This window comes from Neodiprion virginianus, chromosome 1 (genome assembly GCF_021901495.1).
Source record: "Neodiprion virginianus isolate iyNeoVirg1 chromosome 1, iyNeoVirg1.1, whole genome shotgun sequence".
In the NCBI taxonomy this organism is placed as follows: Eukaryota; Metazoa; Arthropoda; class Insecta; order Hymenoptera; family Diprionidae; genus Neodiprion; species Neodiprion virginianus.
Window position 1 is genome coordinate 9756763 of NC_060877.1, and position 23838 is coordinate 9780600.

The 23838-nt window shown below is 38.5% G+C and overlaps 3 protein-coding genes across 8 annotated transcripts in view; 1 reads left to right on the forward strand and 2 right to left on the reverse strand.

The window, feature by feature from the left end:
• The window catches only part of LOC124307925 (cadherin-99C), a 112940-nt gene extending 109563 nt beyond the window's left edge, over positions 1–3377 (reverse strand). For all 3 annotated transcript variants that reach the window (XM_046770161.1, XM_046770478.1, XM_046770397.1), the window contains exon 1: positions 2746–3377. In XM_046770161.1, the coding sequence (XP_046626117.1) occupies positions 2746–2748 (3 nt within the window). In that variant the 5' untranslated portion in view covers positions 2749–3377. The remainder of the gene's footprint in view (positions 1–2745) is intronic.
• A 3547-nt stretch (positions 3378–6924) lies between these two features.
• LOC124308191 (50S ribosomal protein L1) lies at positions 6925–10808 on the reverse strand. Of its 2 annotated transcripts, none has more exons than XM_046770782.1 (8): positions 10742–10808; positions 10175–10320; positions 9443–9638; positions 8965–9144; positions 8452–8566; positions 8159–8277; positions 7208–7305; positions 6925–7095 (listed from the first exon to the last, which is right to left on the reverse strand). In XM_046770782.1, the coding sequence occupies exons 2-8, from the start codon at positions 10228–10230 to the stop codon at positions 6960–6962; spliced, it is 900 nt and encodes a 299-aa protein (XP_046626738.1). In that variant the 5' UTR covers positions 10231–10320; positions 10742–10808; the 3' UTR covers positions 6925–6959. The 2 variants fall into 2 exon arrangements, with proteins under 2 accessions (XP_046626738.1, XP_046626649.1); XM_046770693.1 differs by having other exon boundaries at positions 10125–10320; positions 10742–10802.
• Positions 10809–20864: 10056 nt separating this feature from the next.
• LOC124310326 (CCR4-NOT transcription complex subunit 6-like) overlaps positions 20865–23838 on the forward strand; it is a 482747-nt gene continuing 479773 nt past the window's right edge. Inside the window, exons 1-3 of one of the 3 annotated variants that reach the window (XM_046774137.1) lie at positions 20865–21246; positions 23056–23371; positions 23601–23776. In XM_046774137.1, coding sequence (XP_046630093.1) covers positions 21222–21246; positions 23056–23371; positions 23601–23776 — 517 coding nt within the window. In that variant the 5' untranslated portion in view covers positions 20865–21221. The remainder of the gene's footprint in view (positions 21247–23055; positions 23372–23600; positions 23777–23838) is intronic. The other 2 variants (XM_046774139.1, XM_046774138.1) reach the window with 2 other exon arrangements.

The window sequence follows — 23838 nt, forward strand, 5'->3', positions numbered from 1 at the left end:
GGGTAGGAATAATACATGACCTTAATCTTTCCGATCTGAAGGGCCATCCGGGGTTCGTTTCGGCAGTTTCGGTATTTCGGAAATTTCCGTTGAGGGTTCGCAGGTACATATAAGAGGGCGAGTATAACGTAGGTGCATCCGGTGATGCAGGGCGGTCAGGTTTCTATCGAAGATGGCGCTGGCGATGAAAAAACACCGGGTCCAGGGCTTGGAAACACGCGTGCGCTACTCGAGCCGGTTTTCTTCCAGCTCTAAACTCTTCGAGTTTACTTTACTTCTTCTAGGCATGGACTTAGGACTGGTGCAAGCGGGGCTCCACAAGCATCCAGTCTAATCAACATGGCGTTCATGTCGAAATGCAAGTCTTGCATTAGACAGAAAAACTGACAGCCAACGACAAGCCTGCGTCGAATCCTTCAAATTTGTCTAGTATCAAAGTCTACTTCTTGATGCAATTAATTTGTGTCGCAATTGAACGAACGGAAGACTACGGTCAACCCTTTCATTCGCAGTGGCAATCTTTTTTCTTCTCCTTTTTTTAAATGTTCTATTGGAAAATCCCGAATTTTTTTTTTTTGCATTCTCAGGTAATTGAATTGCATGATTGAAAGGGTAAAACGCGGAAGCTGTAAAGTAACTTTCTTCCACGGCATATTACGCGGTCTTCGCTATTGAGTAAATCCGTAGTACGTATATAAGATGTAAATTGAAAAGTGTTCGCTCTAGTGCGTAGCTGCAGGCAATTTCAGCTCGCAAAAGAGTTAGAAAAAAATAGAATTATTACCTCACCGCACGCGATAAGGGATTAGGCAATCACGTGTATTTTGCATTTTACTAACAATAAGTACGAGAAAAGATTGGTTTTTGACTCACAATGTATGTTCAGTTAGATTAACGCGTTACATTTTTTAAATTAATTTTCTAGCAAGTATCGCGCTTGTTTGTTTGCAATGCGGTGTGGCATCTAAAGCAATATTGAAATCTAAAAAGCCAAGAATGTAGAAGCGTTGAAAAACCCATCGATTCATGATTCATGAGCCCGGATCGGAAATCCGTAAAACCAGCAATTTGACCTTCGGTTATGATTCTGCTCTTCTGTTGCAAGAGAATTAGACTGCAGCGAATCACCAATTTTACAGTTCGACCAAGCAGACTTTTTTCAGTCATTTCAAATGAATCTAAGTGATTCTTATAGAATTTTTGCCCCAGAATCCCGCATCAACCACAAAAAGATCAGCCGCATCCAGTTTGACGGTTAATTGAATTTGGAAACAGAAATATACGTTTTCAACATTTTTCGAGAGATTGCGACTTGAACTTAAGATGTAGTTTGAGAAACAAATAGTTTAATTAAATTACTTCATCAGAACATATTTTCCTTCGTTTTTTACCCGTGAATATCAAGTGACTTAGAGATTGCAATGTCTAAATATTTTTATATCCGTATCACTTGCTCACTTCTTTTGTTCACGAAAGCTCTGAAGTGCATTTTATATTAAACGAACAATATTTCTTACGGTTCGATTTTCAAGTTGAATTTCAAGCCTTAATATGTCAATGTCAAGAATGTCAACTCGCTAACGTATTCTACCTCCGATTAAAAAGGTTTTAGCAGATCAAAAACGGAATTCGCAATGCATTTTCAGAAATAAAATAGAGTTCTCAGTTTTTTAGTATCTGGGAATCGTCCAATTTTATTTCTTATGATTTTTGCTCGTTCAACACTGTATTTTTGCATGAATTACAGATTCGATTATTTATTGGCTCTAACCTGGGATGTCGACAACGTCATAATCTCATTGAAATCATTGGAGTTGAGGGATTCTAACCGGTTGCAAATATTAATCAACGAACCGATATGATCTCTTTTCGATCCACTCGCAGGGCTAGACCGGAAGTTGGACTCCGGAAGGAGCTAATAAACTTTCCGCAGGTGTGTGTGCAACAAACCCGTAGTGTACTTACTATCTGTAGATCTCTGATCTGTTCGTACCTATGCCCTTCGTTTTCTCACCTACGTTTGATCCCCATAGCTGATGATTTTTCACCTGCGTCATTATATTTTCGCAACTGATGTTTACAATATTCACAGGTTTGTTGATGGCAATCTGAATAATCCGGAATTTCCCCGGCCCCATTCGAAGCCAATTTACCATCCGTGTTCTAATTAATAGGTAATTGCATTCTTAACTCCAATGTGAAAGCAGCGTTGAAAATTTTACTTCTTACCATTTCATGAGGCTGAAGTTAATAAGATTAACGTAACCAATTATCAGGGATAATATCATTACTGTGTAATTCCTGAACGATTTTCAAGGACTTGGCTTTTAAAAATATGAGTATGTTTTGTTTATCATGGTTCATCAAATTTGAGACGATTATTGTTACGGTAACGTTACTAGCTTCATCCTCATACCATTTCTGCTATCGATCATTTTCCTCTTCAGTTAGTCAACGTGATTCAACAGAAATACATGGCTCTAGAATGCAGAAGGAGAATCGATAGACCTTACTGCCTACATTCATTATTCGAGGCGTCAGGGCGTAAAGAATTTCAACATTTGTCACAAGCCTCTGTTGAGCTACAGCCATGTGTGATAGACTCGATGACAGTGTCATCGTAGACTCAAAACGTTGTACGTAGACTAATAGGACGCGATCAGCGAAGATCAAACGAAGATATTTCCTCGTGAACTTTATAATTTATATCTATACCCATGGATCTCGACGGAGTAAAAGACATACCATGATCGGCGAAAGTCAGTATCCGTTCCAGTAGCAAAGTATCTGCATATCCGCTTTGGAGGATGAGGTGTGAGGTAAGTCAACAGATCGGCATGTCACAATGATCACAGTCACAGTCACGGGCACACGGTGGCGTTGATGAAATTTCTCACTTTTCAGAACGACGCGGAGTATAAAAAAAAAAAAAAAAAAAGATAGATAGCCGACACGGTATTTTTACCGCATAGACCGATAGATTCGTGCGCTCTAAAGACTAGGATACTAATAAATCCGTTTCGTAGGTAGGTATTCACATTCACCCCGCACAGCACCGCACGACACATGCACAAGAAAAGGCTCGCGCGAGTAGCGATTCGCTCGAGGCGAAGCGGAGCAAATCGGCGAATGTACCGCGTGTCACTGGGGCAACGGACACGTGACCCTAATATCGGATCGGCACAACGATAACTCGGCGTTTGTTGTCGAGGTCTTCGAGTTCACCCGTTAATACGAGGCGTCTCCTCGCGCCTTATCAATTCCGTAGTACAACAACAGGGGCTGTTGACACAAGTGTTTTGACAGCGATCAACAGGCAGCTCGGCCGCACCGCGCGTTGGATTTTAAACCTGGCGGACTCGGACTGAGTGCTCGGCGCTCAGGTAGACGCCAAAGTGCCGTCGGGGCCGATCGGGGTCCCCTTCCTTGCCTTTCCTTTCCTTTCCTTTCCAACGGATAGCCTCCCTTCTCTTGTACCTCTTTCTTACATTAGCCGACGACGCAAAGTCCCAGTGGAAGGTCCCCTCCCCCTCTCTCCTCGCCTCTTTGCGCCTCTTTGCGCCTCTTTGCGCCGCTTTGCGCTCAGCCTTTCACGTACGCATCTCCCTGTCTTACCACCATGCGTTTAATTATCGTTTCCGTAAATAGTAGCCCAGTCGCTATGTACAAAAAAGAACACCTAAAATTGCAATTTTTCGATACCACTATTCGATATTTCTAAACGTTGGGAAAGGGGGATCATTAATAGTAAAAATACAAAATTTCGACCAAATATCTTCAATAGCTTCGACAGTCGTCCTGAATTTATTGTTTAAGTCGGGAAATTTTGACCGTAGGCAAAAAAATGTTGCGACCAGAGTTGTAGTGATTAAATTTCCTGCAAGTCTAGCTGTGACCATTTTAATACAGCTAGAGTTGTAGTGAATTAAATTTCCTGCAAGTCTAGCTGTGACCATTTTAATACAGCTGAAAATGGGTGAGTAATTTGAAAAAATGAAAATCCCACATAAATTCCATTATGGCGGCTGAAGCTACTTCAGAATCTGGTAGAAGCTCTGGATTTAGACTACCAATGACGCCCCTAGTGATTAGAAAACGAAACTAGTGGTATCGAAAAATTGCAAATTGACATAATTTTTTGTCTTCGATACGAAAAAGTTGAAAGCTGGATTTTACAGATATATGCAGAAGTTTACGGCTGTTGTACTTTTTAAATTTTTTTCCCCACATATTTATAAATCACTTTTTTCTCTGTACATCTTTTGCCAAATGCTTCTATACGATAGATGTGTCGAATCTTTCTATGATTTTCTACAGTGAAAAGTACAGTATTTGTTCAAAGTTACGCGAGCTCGTAAGAATCTAATTTTCTGTGGTCATTCGCTATGACGAAAACTGCATTTTCTAAGAATTTTTTGAACATTCTGTCTACGATTCTATATCGGATCTGTCGATCGTTTTGTAATCTATCGTTCTGGTAGATCACTGCCCACATCAGCTGACGTAAAAAAAATTTGCGCATAAATTTACTAAGACACACAATTCTTCTAAAACAGTCGAAATCAAGAAAAATAAATAATAACAGTGAAACTAAAATGATTTTCAAACATGCAAAGGTATTATTATGTACGTTACTGGCAGCGGAAGTAATTTGATATTAACAAATAATCGTATTTTAAAACTCTGTTTATCCACAAAACATGTAAAATTTGTCCGGATATAATATATTGCGAATAATGATGGCGATGCAAATTACTTTAGGATATTGAGCTTTCTTGGTTAACATTAACGTTTTTACTAAGCGTTAACGTTCGTTAGTAAAAATAATAACGGCGAAGAAAGTAAACATTTTTATTCTCATCACTAGTCTGATTCTGAGCTTGTGGGGGATATAACAACGATAAGCGATATATTTTCCATTCATTGAAAGCCCAGCCGAAAGTTTTGAATAAGGCGGGTCTTTGAGATCTGACAGAGATTTCAAAGAGATACATATTCGAAAAGAAGACGCGCTCGTCTTATGAATGAAAAGATTTTCGTAGTCCAGCCCGAAACGTGATAGCGACGTTGATCTTGCGAAGCTTCGCCGGCCCTCGTTTATTGTTAATTGCGTTAGAAGACTGGCGTAATTAGCAATTAGTCGTCTCTCCGTTTTTATGCAATTAAACATTGACCCTATCTAGAGTAACCGGTTCGGCGTGACTTTATAAGCCAAGTGGATGATGCGGTCGGGTCGTAAAAATATTTTGGCACGATAACGAGAATAATAAGGGATTCTCGTTTGAAGATGACGAGTATTTCTCGAATTGCGCGAAAGGATAAGAAGTGAGACATTTTTTAGATACACTGCCGGCCAAAAGTTTGTGTACATCGGTCGAAATTTCTTGCCGCACTAAAAGTTTGATAGCGGACTCAAAAATAAAGGTAGTCAAATTTTCCCAGCGGCGTTCTAAAGAAAACAAATTTACGTTCACTCTGCTTTTTCAGAAAATACTCGCCGATTTTTCTGGCTCTGGTACGTATTTTTGAACATAGCCGTTTGCCGGCTATCTTTTAGCAATCGAAAATCAACCGCACAGCCTAGAGAACATTTTTTTTTCAGTATATAAAAAAATTACACGTGTGTAATTAGAATTAGGGTAAAAAGACCTACTTTGCTTTTTCAACGCACAATCAACAATGCACGATTTTTGTCGAGTTACTGACCGTTGAACATGAAAGTGCTCGAAAAACTTTGATCAAGCATAACAGACGAACGAATTATCGTTGAAGAATTTTTGAGGTCGCGTCTCAAAGATTAGAGTATTTCCTTTGAAATCCTACTATTAATCTGGATCTATGATTATTTTTGACTGAGATATTAAATTTCTGATAGAAATGCGCGATTGCAACGTTACCTCTACGTAGCACATGAAGCTTGCACGGTAGGATTTACACCGTGTATATACGTGTGTGTGTGTGTATTAGTTTTAAGAACTTTAAAATTATAGAAGACAAACTCTTCAGAAATTAGTACAATCAATCACTGCACTTCATGTCTGTGGCTTTATAATATTCTGTGAAAATAGTTTGTGTTCGATAAAATATGCTATGTTGTAAAAATAGGTAAGTCTGACAACTATGTCTCCTAATGATTATTTGAGTGATTTTTAATTCATTGTTGCTGGCCTCGGTATTGCGTGGTAAATTTTAATACAAAGTATCGTTGCGTGTAAAGAAAAAAAAAAAGGAAAACATCGAGTAATTTAAAAATCCACTAGTTTCATATTTTTATGTGAGCCAAAACAATGTGGCTGATAGTACAATCCTTGACAACAATGTGCACTCAAAATTTGTAATTTAACGGAATTGTACTCGAGGTTTGAACTAGAAGTTCCATTGTCAAATGCAAATTGAATTTCTGTCGTTAGTTTGAAATGAATTTCGGGAACAGGTTACAGAGCGTTTTTCCGTTGTAAGATCGGGTTTTTTTTTTAATTTACTCATAAATCGGTACTTATACCAAGTTTTTTTTTTATGTGTTTTTGCGAACAAATAATTTGCGAAAAATTCTTTACGCGGTGGAATTTGATTGAAACGTACATTTTATTCTCAACACTTTAAATGCGATGGTTGATGATAGAAAAAACTGTACCAGAACGATACCACTACCGAAAAATTGAAAAGATGTGCATCTACGTTATCACTCAAATTTTGATGTAAGAAAAAGTCGCATCACAGCTGCGCGCATTCGTCAGTCAAAGTTTCAATGCTGTAATTTTGAAATTCTCGCAAAATAAGTTGCCTTTATGGAAGTTTCCAAAGGCGATGAGTAACGGTTCAAGCAGGCATCACAAGAAGGTTTTACCAAAACTAACCACTACGGAAAATGGAACAAGTCACTGCGATATTCTAATAACAATTTTATTATTTTTCATTTTTTACTCTTTATCTACAAACGAAAGCCCTCGGTTAAATTATTAATTCGATGCAGTTGCGGTATTGGACTCCTCGTCATCAGATTCTTCAGCGGTGTTATCGACAGTTGACTTGATGATGTATTGTCCAAAGTCTACTTTAAATCTTTCCGGATATGGTGGACAGATGAGAAAAGCTCTGAAATTAGTAAGAAGGATCAGATTTGAAAAATAGTATTAAGAAAATACCAAATACCCTCGAACTTCTTGAGGACGAAGAACCAGTATCGATAAAGTAAATCCTTGTTTACTTTGTAATTAAAGAGTGAGCGGGTGCGGGGTTCCTGGTTTCGATGTCATTCACAAGCGCCGAAAAGTTCTCTTCCAGATGCTTCGTATCCATTTCCAGCTGAAAATAGTTTCAGCAAGAATGATTACGCAAATATCACTGTAACTACTACAGATATTACATTATGCGTCTATTATTATAATAACAACGTTGATAGTGGGTAATTACTCTGAGAAACGCGAAGAAGTAACTTTTTGATCGAGAAACGTTACCGGAAAGTTCCTCCTAAGATTTACCACATATCTTCACAATAAATGAAGTCACTGCTACTTTGATTTGGTGATGTGCTGCTTATACTGTGGTTATGTATGACTCAATGTGTATGGATATCTGCTTTATTCATGTTATATTTCACGAAACGCTTCAGGTTCTTGACCTCTCAAATGATGTTTTTTATACTGGAAGAATCAACCTCACACGGGTCAGATTTTATAGGATTACATTGATTCTATCAAACAAGTTTATGAAACGCTCCATATAAAATAGAACAAGCACGTTCTCGATTTTTGTACTTACAAGAAAAATTTAATACATGTCTATCACAGTCTTAAAATTATACAGAAAATTAAATTTTACCAAACTCTTTTTCTTTGAAAGCATTTACCCCCGCTAAACTTATGTAATGCATATTGTAAAAGTGTTGAAAATTTGTAAGCCATTTGTTAATTATCTTCTTCTTTTTGTGAAGTTTCAACCTTTTTCGAAAGACCATGAGAATAATTAATTTGTACTGCTCCTTTACTAATTGGCTGCATAAATAAATACCAATAACTTATAGATTTTTCAAAGGCATTTGATTGTGTTGAAACTATAATATACAAAATGTTGGTGCCACGATTGCAATTGACAGACGCATTCTTAGCAAATAGTGAAATTGCGAAAATGAAATCAAACCAAAATGGTCATTTCTTACTGTTCCAATGGGGGTATCTATCGTTCCGAAGTCCAATTCTAGGTCGTCTTTCACTGCACTGTACATTATTCCTTGTTTGAATTTATGCACAGCAACTGCAATGTCTGGATTCAGATTGCCTGGAATGAGTTCATGAATGAGTGGAATGAGTTTCTGACGTTTCATGGTTTTCGCAATTTTACTAAGCAATTTACAACTCTATTTGGGTGACGTTTTCGTAATTATACAAAATAATTCGGAAGCTGCAACGCCTGACCTGAAATTATTTTTTTGGGGCAAAATCAATAACTTACCATCCTTTACATTTGGAAACCTTTTTTTTAGTAAACCTCTTAGAGCCGTTAGCTCAGGGAGAATATTTGGATGGGCAACCAGCATGGTGTAATCTTTCAAAGAAATGGTTCCAGCCTTGAAATAGATAGGAGCAACAGTGCGATCAGTATTTTTAGCAGACGAACGGCAATTTGATAAGTACAAAACAGGGCACAGTAGAGAATTGTCAGCAGTTATTTTCGGAAAATCGTTGACATAAGAGTAAAATTAAAAGCTGAATTTGCGACGTGATTCACAAATTACATTGAGTTTGTAGCGATCTTGCAGCGGTCTTGAAGGAATTAAAAATTTTTAGTAACAGTTGAAGTAATATATATTCCAGAACGTGGGTGCAACTTCTTGGTTTTTCTTAATATTTCAAGGTTGCAGAAGACCTACATAAAAATTTTGCCTTACATTTGGAAACAAATGCAGCCGATGTAATTGAAGTATCAATTTGTCGATATTGTAAGCATTTGGTGGTTGTATCTTACCAGAATCTGTTTAATTATTTCACCCCCACCAACTAATGTAGCTCCAGCTTTAGTAGCCTCTTGTTGAATAGCATCCCCCTTGCATAAAGCAAGTACAGTTCTGTCCTCTTCCTGTTGAAATGGATATGGCATACCGATGGTGCCGTTAAACTTTTCAATGAATTTATTCTTTTTTGTAGCCTGAAATTGGTACCAAAAAAGTGAATAAATTCTTGCTCAGCAAGGTGATGTAAAATTAATTTCCCCTTACTGGGTGCTAAGAATTTTAGTATTACCTTTTTCTAATTGTAGGAAATAAATATGGATAAATCGTGGCTTGTTTGTGTTCGGTCAAGACTTTTTTGAATAACTTAGGTTCAATGGTTATTTTTATCTCAAATATAGTGAAATAACCAGACTGGTTTCACAATTTATGAGAGCAGAATTTAAACTGAAAAATACTCTTCCGCCAATATTGTGCAGAACAAAATTGAGGTACCTTCATGTTAAGCTCTAAATGGGCCATAAGTGTTGAGTCAAGAGAATCCAAAACAGTTGGGTGATGTGTCTCTTTGTGGCACTGTACCGCTTCGTTAAAAGAATATAATCGCATCAAGTGATATTTGGCCACCCAGACATCATCTGCTGCTGGCATTTTATTCATGTCTGGTATTCGCCTGCTACGAAGAGGTCCTCTGTTTCAGGGTAAAACATGTTTTATTATTAAGAGTTGACAAAAAGAATTTTAGACAGTTTGAATTAAGTTAAAATCAATCAGGAGTCTTAATTGTTAGGACAATAAGTATGAAACAAAGAGTTGAATTGAAAACAAGTTTCTTTTCTTTGATATTCCGATTTTGAAATATTCGAGTATTTGCAAATTCATTGCATCCGAGTATTTTTAGTTGGTTGGAAAATGGATGAAATGGAAGAATGTTTGAAATAAGCACAAAAATTTCTGAATTACGCGCTGTGTACATTACTTTGGAAAGCAAGTATAGCTTACAGGAGGTGATAGATTAATAAATGTCATAGGGAAAAACGATCATCCTGTTTTCTCTATAATTGACACAAGCTTTGGTGAATAAAATCAAAGCTTTTACTGTGCCACTTTCCAACTAAATAAAAAGGTTCAACTAAGGACATCAACATAGCGTAACAATCGATACATCGAGTCTTACTTAATTGACTTTCGCATATGAGGAGGAATGGCGTTGGAGGCTTTTTTTACCTCCAGCTTCGCCTTGGCTTTACGTGCTTTCTCCCGCGTTCCTGGCCGTGCCGCATATCCACGCATTTGAAACGATATGCTTGGCGTTGTCAAACATCCTGTGACTCCTCTCACATATGCAGTGCAAATACTGGTAAAGAGTCGTCCTGAAAAAAGCAACTTCATTACAGGATTTCATTTAAGTGAGTGCATGAATACTTGTATGCATTTGCGGTCAACCGATCGAAACGGTAGTTGAACGTACACAACCTTCCGGCATTTCCAGCAGTACATTGTTGCCATTAATAATAACAGTGATAGCCATTGAAATAAGTTGAGAAATCTCTATTTTCTCACCAAACCTCTGGGTACGTAAATTTTAAATACGGTTACTTCCAAATTGATTTCATCAAGTGATGAATTTTGAGGTTAGCAAAGTAAATCGTCAAATTTCAGGCATGACAAATGCCAGAACGTCGGGTACGCACATAATTGAGGAGCTGTATTTCAGGATTTTTATCGAGAGATATCCAGCGTTAGAACAAGCGATTTGAAGGAAGAAACAGTGTCATATGCGATCAGGTTTACCTCCGGGGGCAGCGGCCATCTTGGAAGGAGCTGCTGTGTACGCTGGTAAATCATAGACGTATAACAAGGATAGATAGCGTACGGAAGGCGGCTAAGGCTGGATTTTCACGGGCAGCAAAATGCCGCGGCAGCAAGCAGCGCGGCGCTGCGACAGCGAAGAACTGCTCATGGAAATGTTTCGGCAGCAGTAGCTGCCCATTTCTATTCTATAAGGCGCAGCCCGACAGACTGCCGCTTGCCGGTCAGCTTTTTACTGCCACTGCCGACACATTTTGACGAATTTTGAAACAGTTTTTCGCTGTCGCAGCATTCGCACTGCCCGCTGCCGCAATATTTTACTGCCCGTGAAAATCCAGCTAAAGTGCCCGACCTGTAGTAAGAAAAAAAGAATATAAGACTACTGTCTTTGTATTTTTATTCGTGCATACGCAGTCGTACAGTTGTAAAAAAAAAAAAAAATCGGGAAGAAAAGGCCGAAGTAGAAAAACTCCAGGAGTAACAAGATTGCATTGTATGCAGTTTGGGCTACGCGATGATTCTCACATGCGATAATTATCGCATAAGTTCGAGAATAGGCCCCCAGCTAGGGGGCCTTACCATTAGCTATTACCGATCACTTCCTTTCTGTCGAGAGCAATAAATTTATACGTATACTGCGTGACAAAACATTTTTCTTGTACTTTTTAATTGAGTCTAAAATCAATTAATAACATTATAAAATGCAATAAGTTATCATATTAGTTGCCCTTCTTTTTATGGACGTGAATGTAATGATTTTTCGAAAAAACTATTAACAGTGGATTCAGTTAAGTAATATAAAAATCAGGCAGGTATATAAATTTATCATACAACTTTTTAAATAACATTCTACAATATAGATTGAAAGCGAACTTGGGAGTTAATTTCTTACTGTATTCCATCTTGTACAATGAGTCTTTTAGACGGATCACCCGTATCTCGAACGTACAATATTTGATCATCGTTCGTTTTGTCATTTTTAGTACATAGCTGGTTTTGAATGAGCTACGTTTCTTAGTTCTTTCTCGTTTGTCACGGATGACGTGCTCATTTGGTATGCAAATATCGTGTTTTATTGTAACAACTTTTATCGACTGCAAAAGGTCAAGTGGGGGAGAAAGATCTTAGAATTGCCTAACTCTAAATTCCCAAAGGTATATGCACCTTGTTGACTTTAATTAAGGAACGAAATTTATCAAAAAAGAAAATGTATTTACGTGGAATTCACTCTGACTAAACTAGAGAAATCCGAAGGTATTATGATTCCACATCCGTTACATATTATCGAAACGTGAGATATATTGATAATGAGTTAAATTTACGCAAAAATAAAATTGAAAAACGACAATATGTTAGTATTTGACCAGTGAAAATAAGTTTACTTATGTTCATTTCCACACCACCGCAAGCGGTAGAGCACCCGGCGCGCCTTTGTTCTACGTGGTACCCCCAGTAGACCTACTCCACGAAGAATAGTAGCAAGATCGATCTTACGTTCTTCGAAAGTTTGCAGATGACTTTTTGTCACATGTTAATTATGATAAATTGTTTGTCCCAATCAATTTGTACTTTGAAGAAATGGAAACAAGTTGGAGTAAAATAACCGCAACCACCAAAATACGACAGAGCTGTATAATTCTACAGTGAAATACAAATCGAGCATGACCTATGAGTGACGCGAGAAAAAAAAACTTTCGACACTAAAATGATAGCAATAAAAGACTGTAAAACCATTAAAAAAAACTAAAGTTGAATAAATTTTACCACACTTTGTCATCATGATGATGCTGAACTATACGCTAAATCTATGTATCAGTGAAAACAGGATGGCTGACCCTGAACCAGACCTGAACCAGACCTAAGCCTAAAAGATGAAACGTTAATTTTTCAGCATAATCAATAAAACTCAGTTACCTGGAACAGAGAAAAATATAATTAGTGACATATGTCTATAGAGACAAAAATATACTTAGCTTGGATAAGTAAAAAATATATAATTAACGAAAAAGAGATAAATTAATTTGTTGCAATAGACAGAACATTTTATTAGCTGAAACAGGCAAGAGGTTTGATTAGTTGAAACAGACAAAAGGTGTGATTAGCTGAAAGAGACGGAAAGTCCGATTACCTGAAACAGATAAAACATTTGATTAGCTGAAAGAGACAGAAAGTTTGATTAGCTGAAACAGACAAAAGGTTTGATTAGCTGAAACAGATAAAAAGTTTGATTGACTGAAACAGACAAAAGGTTTGATTAGCGAAACGGACAAAAATTTTATTGGCTGAAACAGACAAAAAGCTTGATTGGCTGAAACAGACAAAAGGTTTTATTAACAGAAACAGATAAAGGTTCGATTAGCTAGGTCGGATAAAGGAACGATTATCTGAAACAAGCAAAGTCTTATTACCTGAAACAGACGAAGATATGGATAGCACAATCACATAAGTCCATACATGACAAAAAAAAGGGTGGAGTCCAACATGATATTCGCTTTAATATTCGTTGCTTCGATTATTAATTGTATAGATGAATAAAAAACATTATAAATTTTTGGAATCGACATATCTTTGTGCTTTGAGTTATTAAAGTGAATATCTTTTTCGACTGACCATTCCATGGTTCTCAGTGCATTTGTTAAAAAATTGGTTTTGTTGCCCTGAAACAGAAAATAATACGATCAGTTAAACGAGTGTTTCTATACATTTCAGATATATTTCATAAATACTTACGCCAAGATTCGCACTATCACTATACACTACCGAGATTTTAGTACCAGCGCTTTGAGCGCTGGCTTTCAAATGCCGCGCTTCCTCTCATAACTAAAAAGTATCAAGTCCACGCGCAGAAGCCGCAATGGAACTTGAAAACTTTATTATTCGTAAAAAAATTGACCGAAGAGCTGAAAGATCAGCACATCGAGAGTACGTAACTCGTTTACATACTGTTTGCAAAATCTAAGCGTAAAAAACGTGTCCAATTCCCGTTATTAATTTACGCGCAAAAGGCTGCGTCCAGTTCTCGCAATTATACGCAATAGGGCGCGACAGATAAACTGTCAAAAAATTTGTATTATCTGGGGTTTGTTATACACTGCTTGCAAAATCGACGCGTAAGAAACAGTGTTCGATTACAGTTATTAATCTACGCGCAATAAGGCGCGACAGATTGAACTGTCAAAAAATTTGTATTTTCTAGGACTTGTCCTATAAAATTCTTTAGAAACCAAATCCACATCTGCATCTTTTTGGTTTTTCAGTTCTCAGATTAATTATTACTGTTGTCTAGTTCCATATTCATGCATTGCACGCTATAACAAAAGTTCGACTTCGAATGTACGACCTAGAATTATCAATCAATAATTAAACTGAGTATCGTTACCTGGACTCTGGGCTGGTCCACACTTTTACATGTAGTAGTTCTTGAAGCATCTCAGGTTTACAGGAAGTTGCACAAAACAATGAAAACTCGGGACACGAAATTCACCTTCAATTACGTAATACAACGTAACAGAAATCGTTGAGCTGATACTTGGCCCGTTTTTGTACAGTCATGTAGTAGGAGAATAATTTTCGTGACATGTGTTCGCGCCAGCTTCAGTCGAAGACTGAAACAGAAAATAATACGATCAGTTAAACGAGTGTTTCTGTATATTTCAGATATATTTCATAAATACTTACGCCAAGATTCTTCACTATCACTACACACTCTGCGATTTTTATCACCGTGCTATGCAAAAAGCGCGATCGTTCGATTCGCATTATCAGGGTGGCGACAATTTTGCTCAAGTCAATGCTTCGACTTTTTCCTCACTTTTCCCTGGCTTTTACCGTGAAAAAAATTTAGGATTCCCCGATGTTTACCGATGAAACTTGGGTAATGATGGGCAGTTTTTACGACACAAAAAAAAAATCCAGAAGTTGTGCACCTTGAAAATATAAATTTTGATCTAAAAAACACGTAGTATTGCTTCGTTTCATACTAGTAATCAGAAATTGAACGATGCCATTTCCGAAAGTTGACTTAACTGAATTCACGAAGCATAGCTGAAGATTGAAAACGATTTTTAGAAAAAAACGTACGTTTCTCCCGATGGTCGATCATATCTCCCCGAATTTTTCCGGTTTTAAAAGTCTCTCACCACCCCGCTCGATCACTAGATCACTGGATCACTCGATTCAACTGGCTCACTCGAATCGAAACTCAGATCACTCGGGTCACCGGATCATCCATTTTTGGGCCACTGGATCACTCGATCACTCGATTAGTCCCGGAGGCAGCGTCAAAAATTTGCGGGTCATTTCCGCAAGCTTCATCTTTTTTAAGTTAAATGTGTAACATACAATATTAATACGAACGTCTTTCAAATCACCCTCACGGTGCGGGGTTGCAGCGGGGTTACAATTCCGGAAAAATAAATTTAAAAAAGAAAAACGTATTGCCGAATACGCGAAACTTATCGTACGCATTAATTGAAACATAAACAGCTTACAGAATATTCGAAGGTTGAGTAGGATAACCGGCTATCTCGAGTCAGGTTTGAAAAACCGGCTATCTCGAGTCAGGTTTAAAAAACCGGTTATCTCAAGTTAGGCTTCAAAAATCGGCTACTTCGAGGTTCGCTTGGAAAACCGGCTGTTTCGCGTTTGAAATTTTTTGGCCACAAATTAAGTTGGTAGCACTGCCAGGCTGAATACGAAATTCGCCGGCGCCTAACAAAATTCATATGAGCTCCATTTTGTGAATGTAGGTATTATATGGTTATCTACATAATTATAATGCAGAAATGAAAGTATAAAGCTTCAGGCGTATGTTGAGATGAAATTGAAGATTTTATAAAAACTATTGTTTCGTCATGCGAAACATAGCCACAGAAAGATTTAAGGACATCTCAGTTTGAAATTTCCGAAAATAGTCCTTTTCGAAATTTCAAGGTCCTTGAGCGGGTAGTAGAAAATTTTTTTCAGCCCAGCCCTTTAGCTATTTTTTTGTTAAAGAGTGGAAGAATCTAGGAGAAGAGCGAAATCTAAAAGAGGCCCTTTTTCGAACTTTCCTATTGTACCTCATAGATACAGGACTGTTACGTTTGCGTTTGTTACTATAAAAAGAAGCGTTGTAATCAATTTTATCGTTGAGGGTATACATTTTTCAAATATTTTTTTTCCCTCACTTATGCGGGTGGAAGACGAGTTGTGTCGTGGAATTTAGGCGGAACATGACATTTACTAAGCTTCATACGTTTCAATTAATGCCTACGATAAGTTTGGCGTATTCCGCCATACATTTTTTTCGTCATTTTTTGCTGTAAATCTAACCCTCGTGTAACCCCCCCGTCGTGGGGACGCGTTGGAAGACGGTCGTGCTACTCTATTGTATGTAACACGGATAACTCGGACAAAAAAAATGAAGCTCGTGAAAATTGTGCAACGAAATCTGTCGTTACCTCCCGGACTAATCACTCGATCACTCGATCACTGGGATCACCTTGGACACCTTAACCACTGGATGGAGTCGATTACCGGATCCCACCGATCCCTCGAACACTGGATCATTGGATCATTTGCAGGATGGCACCGATTGTGTTCAAATAAAATTCCCTGAAATTTCCCGTAAAAAAAATTCAGAACTCCCTGACGTTTTCCCACGAAACTTGAATATTGTTGAGCAGCTTTTACGATCTCACAGCTCCGGAAGTTGTACAATGTACATCTTGAATATATTAATTTGGATCTAAAAAACGCAAATAATATTGCTTCGTCTCACACGAATAATTAGAAATTGTACACTTCTATTACCGGCAGTTAGCTTGGCTGAATTTACAAAACACGGCTGAAGTTTGAAAACAATTTATAGAATAGTGCATTTTTTCCAATGGTTCGTCATAATTCCTTGACTTTTCCCGATAGACAAAATTCTCCGACTACTTCCGGTTTTCCCGGTTTGTCGCCACCCTGATTATTAATAATCGCGCAAAAGGCGCGTCCGATTCCCGTGATTAATTTACACGCGCAAAAGGGCGCGACCGATTTACCTGTCAAAATAACTTAAATATCTAGAACTTGTCGCAAAATTCTGCAGAAACCCAATCCGCATCCGCGTCTTTTCGAATCCGACACGTCGCGATGCGGATTGTTCTTCCGAGATGCGGGTCAAGTCCGGGAGGGAGGTTGGAGGGCATGCATTATTGTGTGGCGTGACGGTCGGCGGTCCTCTTCGACGCGACGTCTTCGAGCTCAGCATCTCTCCCCATCTAGCGTACCACGGAACGCGATAGATGGTCCAGAGATGCGTTTTGCCCATTCGGACGATCACAGAGATCAATTGAATGGAATAACGATCGGTAATGACTAAATAATTGAACTGAATAACGATTGAAAAATCGTTGCAGAGTGACAAGAAATGGAAAATTCAATTTCGTTTATATTCAAATGCTTTCAAATACTCGAGAGACTCGAATACGGAGTCTTTTGGGAAAATTTCTGTGATCGTTCGACGCTGTGGATTACAAAAGTTAGTAACATCACGGTACATCGCGACCTTCCTACCCTCGCCTGTTTCCCAAAGAAGCCACCCAACGGTAAAGAGATTCACACACACACGCACAAACCCCGCGACGTATCCCAAAACGTTCGCCTACCTACCCGGTTACCTATATTCGATCTAAACGATTCTCCATTCTTTCCAACACATGTCATTCTTCGTCATTCGCACCGTGGTCACTGACTTACATTTTCGTTGTTTACCTGTTGGGAGCAAAATGTTTTTGTATCGTAGTCTGCCTACTCAGAATACAGTATCGCGGTTGTTTCCCGCCAACCCTAATATCGTATGTATCATTTTAGCAAATGTTGGCAGACTATCGGTACATCAACCTTTTGTAAAATTGATTAAAAACATCCTGTATGCCAATTAGCATTTTTCTAAGCGAGCTAAGAAAAAAAAGCATTTGATCGGTACTTGTTGAATGTTAGAATATTGAAAATGACGTATAACATAGGATGCAATTTGATTACATTACATTATGCCAGACTTTGGAATTTTATCGTTATAACAATGACGTGAATATTTGAATACGTTCAAACCTCAGGTGAACCCACCGCTTAAACGACATCGTCGGTAAATTCAAACGTAGATTATTACATCAGTTGCGAAACACAATTCGATCTCGCGAGTGCCGAGTAAGCGATGGGTACCTGTCGCGATGCTCATTCCACTTTTAGCAACGTGTAAGATTTCTAACTTCAAGTAAGCTACGGTTAATTAAATTGCGAAACGAAAATTATTCGACCAAAAGTCAAGCACGTTGCGATCGCGAATGAGCCTATCCATGCAGCTAAGAAATCCAAGATTTGTGTAACAATTGTTACCGCCACGCCACGTGACAGGGGAATACCAGGGAAAAACCCGTAACCTAAATACGTGCAAACTCACCGACGTTGCCGAGTAATGGAGAAGTTGCTCGGATGTCTCTGCTTAAATCTGGAAAAGCAAAAAAGGAGGCCCGAATTAATTTATGTATAAAGCTGCATTGTCAGTTCTCGAATTAATTATCACCGTTATTTACAGATTACGCAAGGGTTAAAATTATGCTTCAAATGTACCACCTTGAACAATCAAACGGTTACTAAAATGAGTATTCTTACCTCCTTGAGGTTGCTCCACACTTGAAATGTAGTAGTTCGCGTAGCATCTCACAATCAGGTCGAATGGTGAAGCGTCGCACTTTTTACACTGCGATAAGAATATAACAGAATATTACTCATTGAACATTAAGGGTGGTTCAAAAAAAAACAAAAATTTTTTTTTTCTCCCAAACAGGCTCAAAAGTTTCGTTTGGATGTAAAAAATTACTGTGAAAAAATGAGCCCTTAATATTAATATTAAGATAGTCCTTATCGCATTTTTTTTAATTCCCATAAGAATAACATAAGAAAAATTATTTTCGCTTCTTCTGATTTTTAAACCTTTCAAACGACCAATCGACCAAAAAAGCGCTATTCTGATGAACGCGCACCAAGGATTGTTACTTGTTTCGAAAGGTACGACGTACGAGTCGTCGCGCTATATACGCATTGTAACGACACAACTACACATGCGTGAACAATAATACTACCGTATTCGGTTAACGTACCGACAATTTATTTTTATACAAAAATAATGACGCCTAAATGATCCACTCAATGATAAACACGTCACAATTGCATTCTACAAACGTATGTATGTCCAAGCGTGAGACACGATCCGCGAACCGAAATCCGAGATACGAACTCATTGTCAAACGAAGCTCACCTTTCGCAGGGCCCGTTTTTTCAGAATATTAGAAATATCTAAAATTCTACAGCGTTATAATTACACTCGATTCCCAAGTCCGTTTGCACTTTTCGCGTCGTAGCTGGTTGCCTAAAAGGACTGATTGTGAGTTGAACTTGCCAACGATGCAACTACGCACTTGCCGAAGGTCGGCCGCACAAACAATAACAAACGACACCCGACGCGGAGAGTCGAGAATCGAATTCGCCAATACCTGAATCGCCAATACTTGCACGGTAGAATGAAAAAGGAGGCCCGAATTAATTTAGCATATTGGCTTTTCAGTTCTCAAATGAATCATTACTGTAGTCTAGTTTGATATTTATGCATTGCACGCTATAAAAAATGTTCGGCTTCGAATGTAGGACCTCGAATTATCAATCAATAATAATTAAAATGAGTACCTATCGTTACCTGGATTCAGGGCTGCTCCACACTTTTACATGTAGTATTTCTTGAAGCATCTCAGGTTTACAGGAAGTTGCACAAAACAATGAAAATTCGGGACACGAAATTCACGTTCAACGATCGCAGGATGTATTTATTTCAGTAACTTGGTTTTCCTTCAGGCTACACGCTACTCCTCGTGTATTATTCACAGATGAGTACGGTGGAAATACACTGATCGAACAACGTGATACCACCTCAACAACGCGGTCTGAATGTTGAACCGATACTGAGAGCACGCGACTTCGCTCCGATTGCTCGGAGACAACTGATGCCGCACGGCGCTCAGAAGAGAGTTAAATCGGTTCTCTGAAGGACGGAAGATAATAATTCTCTTGCCGTCTCTGTCGCTTTTCACATTGCGTTACGGGGGGGGGGGGGGGGTAGCTTAAGAATCAATTCGAATCTGTTCACGGGACGCTTACACAGCTACTTACGTTCTACTCTATATATTTGTGTGGTCTCAACGGCGTGGTGATAAGCTACGCACAATACGATCAAATGTTTAGGGCATTGCCATAACATGCGACGTCAGGCCAAGCATAATTTTTCCGATCACGAAACCTAGACAAAATCTAGTGGATTTCCCAGTCCGTTCCGAGGGTTCCGAGTCTTGAAAAACTCTGCCGTTCCGTGTACCGAAATTGCATGGAACAACGGAACGGAACAGATTCATATTGGTGCTATTTGGCTTCATTTGTCTGTTTAGATAAAGCTTTTGTATCATTATATATAATTTAACTAATCAGCTTTTATATAAGATCGATTTTTGTAACTATAGTTGATTGTTTCATAAAATACAAGTACCGGAATTTGGGTACATGCCATGCCTAGAACATATACTACTGGAGGTAGCTACCCATGCCGTCAACCTCGCCGTTGCTAAAACTGTGGCCGCAGTCATCAGAGAATAAGATATACATATGCTCTAAGGGTACATGTGAGTCAGAGAGATAGAAATAGACTCAATGTAATGTTGCTAGTATTTGCAGTACTAAAAGTATATTTCGAAACGCACCCTTACAGGTAGCCGCTGGTATGTCTAGCCCCACATTTGAAAGCGCACCACTGCGCATACGCTAGTAGAAACAGAAAGGTACACGACTTTTATTCTCTTTCAAGTTAGTTTAGACTCTTCTCTCCTCTAACTTTATACCTCTGTGGTTTAATTTAAGTCAGCTGCGATGCTGCGATGGTTACGGTACCGCGCATGCGTTATTAAAGAGAGAAAAAAAGTCAGTTTGTATCTGCCTTCTCTTTCCAATAGCGGGACTGTACCGACCGTACCTTTATGTGTAAAATTCGGCTGGTTCGTGAAAGTTCGGAGAACCGCCGAGCCAATGGTGGCGTTCGAAAATGTCTGATCGGGTGCAGTTGATAAATGGAGGATATTGTGTATGTCAAGGTAGTTTTGTTTACGCGATATATTTGACTTGGAATAAACTCCCCGTGTTTCTAGTGCGTGTTGAGAGGTAGATGAAGGTGGGTAATGATAATCCGAGCACTTATAACCGCTTACGAACCTCCTCCGACCCCAAAAAACCCAGAAAGTCCGCATAACGCTGTCGGCTGTCGTCCCGAGGGTGTACGGAGCCTTGCTTCAAAGAAATAGGAATTCCGCTTGGAAAATCGTCCGGATTTTGGTGGAAGGCTCGCCGCCCCCGTGCGTCGCGGTTAACGAGCGCTCGTTGACCCGGATATATTCACATGGTTAATATACGGAAGAAAACAGGTTAATACATGCAACTCATTGATGATAGGTTATGGATTCCGGTTCTAGTTGCTCCCAAAGAAGTCGCATCCTCATCCTCGTCCACCGCATTATCCCCGAACGATATGACACGAGGAATTAACCCAGACAAATACAGACGACATATCGTCGAATGGCTCTGCCCGTCGCCTTGTCCTGCGTCGAATGTCTCGTGCTACAAACAGACACTCCGATCCTCCTTCCTGTCAAAATAACCTAAAACACTAAACTCCTCTCCGTCGCCTGCCACACTAGGTTAGTCCAACGTGGCAAAAATGAGGCTTATTTACAAAGCCATAACCTCTCGCTCGGTGTCCCAAAGAAGTTCTTGATTTAAATCGTTACTCGTTTCCACACAGCCGAGACGGTGTAAGGCTTAGGAGACGCAAACAGCTGTCGTTTCTTTTACTTGTCAATTCGAGTCTTCGATGGATCTATTTTCCATACGCGATACGTTTTTTTACAGTTTTCGGGTTTGTAGCTTGTTCATTGTTGGCGAAGTAAACTTATTTTGTTTCCTTTGCATAAAATTTTATGAATTTGCATGATCGACATCTAGTCAATGATCATATCAATTTTTATATTCTGCAGTAAAAGTAGTGGGTCAATATATCAAAGACTTCGCTAATCGATCAAGTACAACAAAACTTTGATCTACTGTGAGACAGATTATTTGTACCGATTTGTTAATATTCAACTAATGCGTCGTATTCCTGCTAAATAAGTGTTATGAACAGTAGGAATATAAAATATCACCAAGACTGCCTTACATTTTTAAGATGCATTAAAAAGTGATTTCTTGATTAATATAATTTAAATGAGTCTCTTGATTTTTACAATATTTCAAGTTGAATTCAATTCTCATCGGATTGTCTACAATTCTGTCAACTGTAATTATCGAGCAAATTAAGTTAATATTTCTCAAACTGACGTACTGCGAAGTCAATTTAAATGTACAAAATAATCATTTTTCATAAATCTTCTTTGCATTAACGTTACGAACACTCTAACCTCGTGTTCACTAAATTTATTTTGATGCAACCAAGTCGATATCTAACATAGAAACGCGATAGCTGTTTGTGTGATCGTAATAGCTTCGAGTCCGGTCATTCAATTAATTGTCCCCATATTTCGTCATTATAGATTTACGTAAAAATTTCGCCTGCAGAGCGGAGAAGTTCCATTTCTTCTGGCCATATTTCGTCAGACTTACAAGTTTAGTGTTTGATAAATGAGGACTTTGATTTATTGTTTCTTACTAGACTACACGATCACCGTTGTTGTAAACTAGAGTTGCTTATGCGGCACTTACCTTTTGCCATGTCATGAATTTCTCTATCTCATTTAATACCAATTCCTACTCACACAACCAAATTAACTCTTCAAATAATCTAACGTGTAGCTAATGCTTCAGCAACCATGTGTAAATTGCTTCACTTGTTAATAATACTTCTTTCAATTTGATGTATGGAAATTCTGATTGCGAGACGTAATATGTAGCGCCTGTTCAGCACCGAAGCTTATAGGCCAGTTGCATCTTTGATCTGTTGTTAAAATTCCAATTCAAGTGGTCAACGATTATTGTTTGCAGTGCAGCCATTTGCTATTAAATTAAAAGGAGTTAATCAATTTGGTGAAATTTTTTTTATAATTTTGCTGATTATAATACGGTGTTGTTCAATGGTACAAGTTATTATTTACACATAAAATAGTAAAATAGTGATGATATGATACATCGATTATAAAAAATAAATTTGTCATATAATTTCAATTCTTTTTTTCTCTTTAAAGGATTTAGGATGTCCCGCAATCACAAAGATAAGTATGAGAATGCTAACCCACGTCGTACGCACACTATCATGTCCACTGAGGATGCAAACTCTGGGAAGAAATCTTATTGGCCGGAGTTGGAGATAACAGGCAGTATTAGAAATCTCAGTCCAAATGTTTGGCAGCTGACACATCTGACGGCGCTGTATCTCAACGACAACAGTCTCCAGAGGATACCTTCTGAAATTGGCCGTCTTGCGAATCTGCGATTGTTAGATTTAAGCAGCAACAAACTGCGTAGTCTGCCTGCTGAGTTGGGGGATCTCATCTACCTCAAGTATGCTGATTTAAAAAATTGCTTCTGTCATTTTTATGTATAGTATATTTTATGCAAGTTGGCAATTGACTTTTTTACCTTTATTTTGCAAGTCTGAGGCCTTATTACTTACCATAGATACATTTCAGATGCAGTTCGCTGTATTATTTGGATAATTGATTGTTGAGAATAAAAATATGTTGATAAAATTACACCAGTTTAATTGGTCGATCGAATTTCTCTGTTGCAGGGAGTTGTTATTGAATCAAAACTACCTTCGCGTGTTACCTTACGAACTCGGGAAGTTGTTCCAGTTACAAGTGCTTGGTCTTCATGGAAATCCGCTGAACAAGGAGGTGTTGGCACTCTACGGGGAACCATCAGGGACTCACAAGCTGCTATCTTACATGCTGGACAACTTACAAGGTAAGTGCTTGGCTTGACCTCTGCAAAGTATTGTCATTACAGACGTTTCGATCGCTTCCACA